Source organism: Myotis brandtii, unplaced genomic scaffold (genome assembly GCF_000412655.1).
Source record: "Myotis brandtii unplaced genomic scaffold, ASM41265v1 scaffold230, whole genome shotgun sequence".
NCBI lineage: Eukaryota > Metazoa > Chordata > Mammalia > Chiroptera > Vespertilionidae > Myotis > Myotis brandtii.
This window is the reverse complement of record NW_005358650.1, coordinates 5,448,123-5,458,776: the sequence shown is the minus strand read 5'-3', so window position 1 is coordinate 5,458,776 and position 10,654 is coordinate 5,448,123. Positions and strand designations below refer to the sequence as shown.

The 10,654-nt window shown below is 39.6% G+C and overlaps 1 protein-coding gene across 4 annotated transcripts in view; it reads right to left on the bottom strand.

Annotated features, from left to right (window-relative positions):
• The window catches only part of FER (fer (fps/fes related) tyrosine kinase), a 316,192-nt gene that overhangs the window by 11,742 nt on the left and 293,796 nt on the right, over window positions 1-10,654 (bottom strand). For all 4 annotated transcript variants that reach the window (XM_005866441.2, XM_014539886.1, XM_014539885.1 and 1 more), the window contains one exon: window positions 1,420-1,574. In XM_005866441.2, the coding sequence (XP_005866503.1) occupies window positions 1,420-1,574 (155 nt within the window). The remainder of the gene's footprint in view (window positions 1-1,419; window positions 1,575-10,654) is intronic.

Here is a 10,654-nt window from a genome sequence, read left to right as displayed (position 1 = left end):
GAAGTTAAAAGAGCCATCAGGCAGCTGGTTCCACAACCATCAAATCTCACAGAACTGGACAGTGCTATTCATCAGGCATGGTGTCAGATTCCTCGCATCACCTTTCAACATCTCGTGGAGTCAATGCCAAGAAGAATCGCCACAGTATTGAAGGCAAAAAAAGGTGGCCCAACGATGTACTGATGGGGTGGTCATAATAATCTGGCCACTCAGAGTGTGTGTGTGTGTGTATCCCATGTTCAAAGGCTGTTAAATCGCATTGTTTACTCATATCTTCAGAAAAAAATCATTTCTACTGTAGTGGTAAACAATCTGCTTCCCTATTTATAATGGTCTGGCCCTCTAGCAATTTCAGCGCAAAATTATAGCTAATTTGCCTACAAACATCAGGTGGTCATAATAATCTGGCCACTCAGTGTATATAAAGATGTTTGAATTCACTAGCTATAGGAAAGTGCAAATCAAAGCCACCATGAGATACCACCTCACACCTGTTCGAATGGTTACTATCAACAAGACAAGCAATAACAAATGTTGGAGAGGCTGTAGAGAAACGGGAGCTGTCATTCACTACTGGTGGGAGTGTATACTGGTACAGCCTCTATGGAAAACAGTATAAAGGTTCCTTAAAAAATTAATAAAGCTAGCATATGACCCAACAATCCCTCTTATGGGTATCTACATTTATTTGTAAAGATATATGTATCTCTATGTTCACAGCAGCCAAGACATGGAAACAACTTAAGTGTCCTTTGATGGATGATTAGGTAAAAAAGATGTAGTACATTTATACAGTGGAAGACTACTCAACCGTAAAAAGCCTTTGCAACAATATAAATGGGTCTTGAGAGTATGATGCTAAAGTGAAATAAGTCAGATGGAAAGGAACAAGAACCACACTGACTTCACTCATATGTGGGATAGAAAAGAGAAAGGAACAAGTAAAACAAATTCATAGACACAGACAACAGTATGGCAGTTACGAGAGGGGAAAGGATAAAGGGGGTCAAATGTGTGGTATTGGAAGGAGACGACTTTGGATAGTGAACACACAATGTAATATATTGATGATGTAATATAAAATTGTACACTTGAAACTTGTATAATCTTGTTAGCCAAAGTCACCCCAATAAATTTAAGATTTTTAAAAAATCATTTCTCAGATAATGCTTGTAAGTGTATCCATCTTTTAAATCTAGCAATCTTACATATAAAAATCTGATCAAAAAGGTCAATGAATTAAGTTGGTGCTCATGTTTACGTGCAAAGTATGAACATTTTATACCTCACTCTTACTTGTGCTCTGTAGTACCCCTCTAACTTTGCTTGTGAATGTTTTTTCTGATGGAGCCTCCCCCACCCAACCTTTTTTATTTTTTATTTTTTTTTAACCACCAAAAGGAAAGAGTCCAATCTTACCATAATTAAGAGCTTCTGGTGCTGTCCATTTAATGGGAATCTGCTTTAAGCCAGAAGATGAATACACTCCCCCATCCTCTTGGCGAGACATTCCAAAGTCACTGATTTTCAGAACATTATTTTCACCTACCAGGCAGTTTCTTGCAGCAAGATCCCTAGGTTACAAACACAGAAAACACCCTTATTAAAACAAAGTGAAAGACACTTTCACATTTATGACTTCTGCACTTTGCATTTTTTACATTTACAATGTATTTATAATGAGGCTAAGGATGCTGTGATTTACCAGTCTCTCCCATCTTTTCTGTCACAGGTAAAAATCCTCCATGCCAACATTTGCATATGGAACAGTCCACATGCTAATTTTCTAGGCACCACATCCATTTCAATTTAAATAGGAAAACTGATTCTAGGGTTAAGAGAAAATCACAAAGGAGAGGCCAACCAAACTCGACAGTATTTCTCCTTTGATTGCTTTCCTAGAGCAGCACTATCCAACAGAACTTTCTGTGAGGGTGGCAAGTTCTCCATCTGTGCTGTGCTATTTAGTAGGTAGCCATTATCCACATGTGGCTAATGTGATTGAGAAATGGAATGTTTTATTTACTTTTAGTGTATTAAATTTTAAGTAGCTGAGTGCTCCTAGTAGTTACTGAGTAGTAATCTGCAGTATAATCTAGAGCTTCCTAATACTTTTTCTGTTGCATCTGGGTCAGACAAAACTACATGATGACTTGGCCCTGTCTCTCTCTCCCACTTCATCTTGTCCCACTCTTTTCATAATTTGCTATATTCTAGACATACTGGGCTTATTGCCCCCCAAACATGACAAGCTTATTTCCACTGGAGGGCCCTTCCCTTTGCCTGGAGTGCAATCTTAGACTTTTGCATAGCTGGCTCCCTTTCATTCTTAGCTCAAATGCCCTCTCCTCAGAGACATCTGTCCTGACCACTCTTGTCTGATAGGGAAGACAATAGTGAACAAAACAGACCAAGTCCTTACTCTAATTTTAGTGGGGAAAACATTCAATAATCAAATTCAAATATACACAGACTGCTACTATGTGCAGAAGCGACTGGCGGAACCCGAGAGCTCAGTTAGGAGACAGTCTTAGCCTACACTAAGATGAAAGTGGTGGAGTTGGTCAGAAGCTGTCAGATTCAGGATATATTTTGAAAGTACAACCAATAGGATTTTCTGGTAGATTAGATATGGAGTAGGAGAGAAAAAGAGTCATGGTGACCCTAAGATATTTTGGCCTAAACAACGGGAAGAATGGAGCTGACATTTATTCCAATTGGGAAGACTACGGGAGGACCTAGTGTAGCAGACATAGCCAGTTGCCTCCTAATGTCCATTTACTACTCTTAAGTAAAATAATCTTGATTTTAACTGAGTATAATGCTATCCATATTTCCCAACCTCTCCTATAGCTCCTACAACTAGATGTGGCCATAATCTAAGTTCTGGCCAATGAAATGTAAGCAAAAGAGTTGTCTAGAATTTCTAGGAAGTTTCTTTAAAAGAAAGAGGAAATACTTTTACATTTCTCCCTCATGCTAACACAAAGAGGAAGCACACCAAAGTTGGAAAAACATCAAGAGATGTGGAGCCAGGTTCCCTGATGAGTATGACTGCCATACATATTCTAGATTGTCTACCTCTGTATCTCTGGAGTTTTTTTGTTTTGCTAGTACATGAAAGAAATTTCTATGTCATTCAAGCAATTTTTGTTTCTTAGCTTTTTTTCTTTTTTCTTTTTGGGGGTATGTATGTTACCATATGCAGTAAAAACAAATCCAATATTGGGGATGGGTGGTTTTGGACTTGTTGAGTTTGTGTTGTCTATTAGATATCCAAGTGGAGATGTTAAGTAGGTAGTTGGGTATTATTAGTCTGGAGTTCAAAAGAGAGGTCTAAGAGTTGTTAGCTTTTATATGGTATTTGAAGCTATGGATTGGAGAATGCTTTCACCTAGAGCAGCGGTTCTCAACCTGTGGGTCGCGACCCCTTTGGGGGTTGAATGACCCTTTCACAGGGGTCGCCTAAGACCATCGGAAAACACATATATAATTACATATTGTTTTTGTGATTAATCACTATGCTTTAATTATGTTCAATTTGTAACAATGAAATTGGGGGTCACCACAACATGAGGAACTGTATTAAAGGGTCGAGGCATTAGGAAGGTTGAGAACTACTGACCTAGAGAGTGAGCATAGAGAATAAAAAGGCGTTTAAGGACTAAGCCCTAGAATACTCCATCATTTAGAGAAGGATTGAAGAAAGGAGACTGAGAAGGAGCAGCAAGTGAGGCAGAAGGGAAACCAAGGGAGAGGTTGGTGTCCTAGAAGCCAAGTGAGGAAAGCTTTACAAGAAGGAACAGCAATCAACTCTATCAACTACTACTGAGAAGAAAAATTAGGGCTATGAATTGGCCACTGGATTTGGCAACATGGATTTTTAATGAGACACTGACAATAGCAATTTCAGTCGAGTGGTGAACACAAAAGCATGATTGGAGTGTGTTCAAAGAGAATGAGAAAAAGAAGTGGAAATACTGAGTTTAGATACTCTTGAATACATTTGCTATAAAAGAGAATAGAGAGGTAACTAAAAGGGGGTTTCAGGTCAAAGGAGTTTTCCCCCCTAATAGGGGGCTATTACATGCATATATAGATGGTAATAGTATTGTACAGAGGTAAAACTAATGCAGAAGGAAAAGGTGACAATTGCAGGTGTAAAGCCCTTGAGAAAGTAAAAGGTGATGGGGATAGGATCCAATGGTGCTCTTCAGAGCTGTATTCCCAGTGCTCAGAATAGTACTTGACACATTGTAGGTGCTTAATAAATATTTTCTGAATGAGTATATACACACCATCTTATCCTAGGAGTGATCCCTGCTGAAGACAGATTGTCTATTCTATGCTTTGTCCTTTTTAATACTTTTTCCCAACTGAGGAACAATCAACAACTAGTTTCTCTTTCAACTGAGATGATTTTACATATTTATCTTTGGAGTGCATCTCTAAATATCAACAGGACTAAAAACATCCAAAAAATTAAAGTCTAATTTATATAACTGGTCTTGTAACATCAGCAGTACCTTGAGCAATTAACTGAATATAACTAGGTTGATTGTCTGCTGAAGCAAAAATATCAACAATATCCAGAGGAATATAACAGGAACTTAGAGCCTAAACAATATAATATTCATAACATCAAGGGCACAATTCAAAATTGCTAAACACACAAAGAACAAGAAAAATGTGATAAATTCTTAAGAGAAAAACAATCAACAAATGCCAACATTATGATATCAGATATGAAGTAGCTATTAATGCTTCCTGAAATAAAGGAAAACACACTTAAAGTAAGTGGAAATAACAATAGTATCCAAACATTTTAAAAAGAGGAGGGTAATTGCCTAACTCATTTTATGAGGCCAGTAGAACTCTAATACAAAACCTGACAGAGAAATTATCAAAGAAATTACAGAAAAATACCCTCATGAAGACAGAGTCAAATATTTTTTAACAAAATATTAACAAAATATAGGAAAACACACTTAAAGTAAGTGGAAATAACAATAGTATCCAAACATTTTAAAAAGAGGAGGGTAATTGCCTAACTCATTTTATGAGGCCAGTAGAACTCTAATACAAAACCTGACAGAGAAATTATCAAAGAAATTACAGAAAAATACCCTCATGAAGACAGAGTCAAATATTTTTTAACAAAATATTAACAAATAAAATACAATGATGTAAAAAAGATAGCACATCATGACCTAGTATGGTTTAGCTTAATAATGCAGGTTGGTTTAACACTTGAAAATTAATCAATGTAATTCACATTCACCAGATAAACAGAATATAGGGGGGAAAGCCCTATGATCATTACAATTGATAAAGAAGAGGCATTTGACAACATTCAATATCTGTTAATGAAAAATGCTGAGCAAACTAGAAATATTAAGGAACTTCATCAACCTGACAAAGGGCATCTATAAAAAAATTCAACCACTGCCGTAGGTGGGTGGCTCAGTTGGTTGGAGTGTCACTCTACACACCAATAGATTTAAGGTGCAGCTTTGATTCCAGGTCAGGGCACATATCTAGGTTGCGAGTTCTATCCCTGGCTGGGGTGCGTACGGGAGGCAACTGTTCAATGTTTCTCTCTCCCTCCTTCCCTCTCTCTCTGTCTAAAATCAATAAGCATTTCTCCCTCCTTTCCTCTCTCTCTCTAAAATCAATAAGCGTATCCTCAAGTGAGAATAAAAAAATATTCAACCGCTAACATCATACTTAATGGTGAAAGACAAAATTGTTTTCTCATGAGATCAAAGCAAGGCTGCCTGCTTTCACTACTTCTATTCAAAAGGACCTCTGTTCTGATAGTCCTGGCTTTGAAATCCTATCCTATATAATAAAAGCATAATATGCAAATCAACCGAACGGTGGAACAACCAGTAGCGCACTGACCACCATGGGGTAGACACACAACACAGGAGCTGCCCCCTGGTGGTCAGTGTGCTCCCACAGGGGGAGTGCCGCTCAGCCAGAAGCCGGGCCACGGCTGGTGAGCCCAGCGGCGGTGGCAGGAGCCTCTCCCGCCTCCGCTGAAGGTGGGTGGTAAGGAGTGAGGTGTCCTGGACTGGGAGAGCCCCACACTGCGAGAGGGATGTCTAACTGCCGGCTTGGATTGGGCCTAAGCTGGCAGGTGGACATGCCCCAAGGGTTCCCGGACTGCGAGAGGGTGCAGGCCGGGCTGAGGGACACCCCCCCACCACCAGTGATGAATATTTGTGCACTGGGCCTCTAGTAAGACATAAAAGAAAAAGAAAAAAAACTCAGAGGCACAGTAAAGCCAATAAAACAAATGGCTAAAAATAAGTACAATAAAAGACAACTAAGTTCTTTACACTTACAGCTGTAAAAGTTGTTGGAGAAAATAAAAATAAATGAAAAGATATTCCATGCTCATGGAGTGGAAGACTCAATGTTAAGATGCCATTATCCCCCTTCTTCCCAAATTAATCTATAGATTTAATGCACTCCCAATCATTATTCTAGCAGGTGTTTTTGTAAAATTGATTCTAAAATGGGTATGAAAAAGTTAAGATTCTAGAATAATCAGGATAATTTTAAGAAGTACAAAGTTGAAGGACCTAACCTGATTTTAAATTGTACTATAAAGTTATCGTGATCAGTAGAGGTCAGTAAAGATAAAAAGATATAGCACGATAGAACAGAATAAAGGTCCAGAAATGGATCTACAAACATATGGTCAACTGACTTCTGACAGAAGTGCAAGATGCACATTGCGTACCTCTTAGTCCTGGTCACTGAGCCACTGACTCCTTCTTGGGGCCAAATGCAAGCCCTCTTGGTGAGAAGGAGCTTTTATTCACTGCAGCACTGTAGGCATTTACAGGATGTCGCCTTTAGCACTTTCCTCAGAATAGCACCTACACTTTACAAATACATGCACTTCGGTTGTCATGACTATCTCCACTGCGCCACCAGAGCAGAGGTTTGTCCTCTGTAATGAGGATTACGGTTCTGTGAGTGACCGATCTAAAACCAATTCAGAGAACCCTCCAATTCAATGTAAATAACATTTCAATAATGACTGCAGAAAACTGTACTTGCTTTGGGTTGCATTAAGTTCAAAGGAATGGAAATGGTAGCTTTTTTGGCATAGTCTACGAATTAAAGTAAAACCTAGGCCTTCAGGCAATAAGTCTACACTGTAGACTCACTGCTTGCCTAATATTCCAGTAAGCATTAAAGGAGAGAGGAACAACAGATTTGACCTCTGGGCTGAGAAGCCGGCAATCTAATTTGGGAGGTAAGGCAGACATAACACCTTTCCCCCTTGTTTCTCTCCATTTCTTTCTTTATTAAGCTCACCACTGTCCATCCCTGAGTCAGATTCTCAAGGAGACACACCGGTGCTCCCGCCTCTTCACACATGAAACTGCTCCAAAACAAGCCAGTATGAGCCAGTGCATTACAGACTGTGGATCCTGCAGGAATTCAGAGATGAGAAATGTCATAATAGGCCGGCGTGTCGTTCACAGGAGGCATCAGATGCAGCTCTATCTCACCACATGCAGAGGAACAGAACAGCAAACGCTGCCGACTGCCAAGAGGAGATGGAGATGCCCTACTTAGATCTGCTGAATGATCTTATTTGAAGATTCAAAGTCAAACTTCTGAGTGTGTAGCAGGACTGTCTTGCAAGCCATATATAATACGAGACAGGCTAATTAAGGATAAAATGAGAACAGAGAGCAGCTGCAGGAAACCCAATGCCAGCAGGCAATGGAGATGAGCAAATTTTCTGTGCTCTCTGAAAAGCACAACAGTGGGCATCTCCCTCCGTGGCGATGTTGCTTCTCAGAACAAACATGATGGTAAACCAGGAGGCAAACGCCAGCGTCCCTCTGCCAGACTGCTTTACCCCAAACATCATTTACTACTTGCAGCTATGATGCCACGAGTCAGGATTTATCCCTTATATAGGAAAGGAATTAGAGAAATTGTTGCTTTTTGGGGGTGGGAAGAAGGTACAAAACTATTCCTACTAGGTCTGGATAATACTGAGCCACAAAGAGCTATGAACATTAAGGAGGAGAAAATCTCTTTAAGGCCCTGAGGTATCCTCATTCTGATTAAGACATGGCATACAGCCAACAATCCAGAGGATGGGGAATAAATGAAGCCGACTTCATTGGTCTTACTAAGTTCTGATAAAAAGCGCAGACTTATCATATCTTATTGCTATACAACAGTGATGGCGAACCTTTTGAGCTCGGCGTGTCAGCATTTTGAAAAACCCTAACTTAACTCTGGTGCCGTGTCACATATAGAAATTTTTTGATATTTGCAACCATAGTAAAACAAAGACTTATATTTTTGATATTTATTTTATATATTTAAATGCCATTTAACAAAGAAAAATCAACCAAAAAAATGAGTTCGCGTGTCACCTCTGACACGCGTGTCATAGGTTCGCCATCATTGCTATACAACAATATCTATATTGTGAGAGTTGCAAGCATATTTTGAGGGCACCAACCTTGAAGTATTACATCATATACTAGCTCTTGGACCTTTAGAAGTTCACTTCCTCTTAACCTCAGTTTTCTCATCTGTAAAGTGGGGATAATAGTATCTACCTCATAAGGTTGTTGTGAGAATTAAATAAAATATGTAAACTCCTTAGCACAGTAATTGGAAAACAGTGGGTGCTCAATAAATGTTAGCCACACACCAATATAAACTGTGCATTTATCACAACAAAACTTACATTTTAGCCACAGAAACCATATATTGGAGAATCACTCTCTTTTCTCCTTCTAATTAGAATGAACTATTTGACAGTTTTTTCTTTATCTACACTAATAAAAGAGAAACATGCAAATTGGTGTCACTCTGCTACGCCCACCAGCCAATCAGAGTGACTATGCAAATTAACCCAACAAAGATGGCGGTTGCGGTTAATTTGCATACACAGGCGTGGAGCGAAGACTGAAGGCTCCGGCTGGAGTGAAGGCTGAAGACTGAAGAGGCTTGGTTTCTCCACTATGGCCGGACCAAAGGCCTGGGTCCCGGGTGCCGGAGGAAAACCAGTGACAGCAGCCAGGGGAAGAAAGGCTTATTGCGCGAATCTTTGTGCAACGGGCTTCTAGTATGAATATAAAAGCCTTTCAATTTAGTTCTAATAACAACTGATGTAGTATTTACTACGTCAGGCACTATTCTAAGCACTTTTCATATATTGTCACTTAATTCTCCTAATTTACGGTATTTATGATTTTCATATTTTTATTATGAAACTGAAGGACTTGCCAAAGTTTGCACAGCAGCCTTTGTGGGGGAAAGCAGGACTTGAACCCATCAGCCCAGCCCCATGCCTGCCACGGTAGCACCTGCTATAATGCCTCTCAGCTAGTAATTCTCTTCTAGCATATAATCAAACCACACACCACTTCATCCATGGCCAAGGGCTACAAACTTTTGAATTTTAAGCTACAAAAGAGCCCAAATTGGTTATCTTCAAACTTCCTCTCCCTCAAAAGAGGGGAAAAACCCAGAAAGTATATATAATAAGCATATGAAAAATATGTTTTCTGAAGAAACCCAACGTTACCAACTGCTTTAAAACAATATGCATGAGTTGTGATGGAAGGAGAGTATGACTGCCGGTTTATTGTTGCAAAATTGAGTGCACATTGATAGAAACAGAACCACAGGCCATCTCACAGAGCACACGGGGAAACTGAGGTTGGGCAAAGGGGGGTTTCTTTAGCAACAGAGCGGGCACCTCGGGCATCATTTTATACTGGCCAATGCCACTATTTATTAGACAATGCTGCAATCAGCCAAAAAGATGATCAGCCAGATTTTCCTGCAAATCACATGTTGCATATTTCCACTTCAGAATCTACCTGATCTTTCCTTTAAATAAAATACATGTAACTATGAAAACCTCCTTACATTTCTCATTTTCAATTATGCCCCTGATCTCACACACAGTTTTCCATTCATCATAGTGTTCCTCATGGCCTCTCTTCCCTCATGATGTCTCCCTTGTTGAATTCTGTGCCATTAATGAGGCACTTGTTTCTAAAAGAACGGACCCCAAAGGAAGCCCCAGCTGCAAAACTAAAAATTAATCCCACTATTAAACTGCTTTTTCTCTTCCTCTGAAAAACTGTTTGGTGTCGCAGACTTCTGGGAGGTTGGAAAGAAAAGTACTACTTCTGTGGATGCAGTAGTAGGCCAGGTGTGGAGTGAGGGTTAGAGTATAAATTGTGCTTTTTTTGCTCAGGGCTGGTCCAAGGCCCTGTGGGTATATGTGGTAAGAACCAAAGGACTTGCTGTTCCTGAACAGTCTCCCCGGACGCCTGCCAGGACACACAGAATCCTCAGTATTTGGCTCCTTATTTGCTGAGAACCACTGCTAAAATGCAAATATGTTACCCGTGGAGAAGGGGGCACATATTAACACATATTCACATTTTGGCATAAATGATTTGAACAGATCATCGAGAAGACACCATATAAACAAAGCCTTAAAGCAGTGGTTCTCAACCTTCCTAATGCCGCGACCCTTTAATACAGTTCCTCATGTTGTGGTGACCCCCAACCATAAAATTATTTTCGTTGCTACTTCATAACTGTAATTTTGCTACTGTATGAATCGTAATGTAAATATCTGATA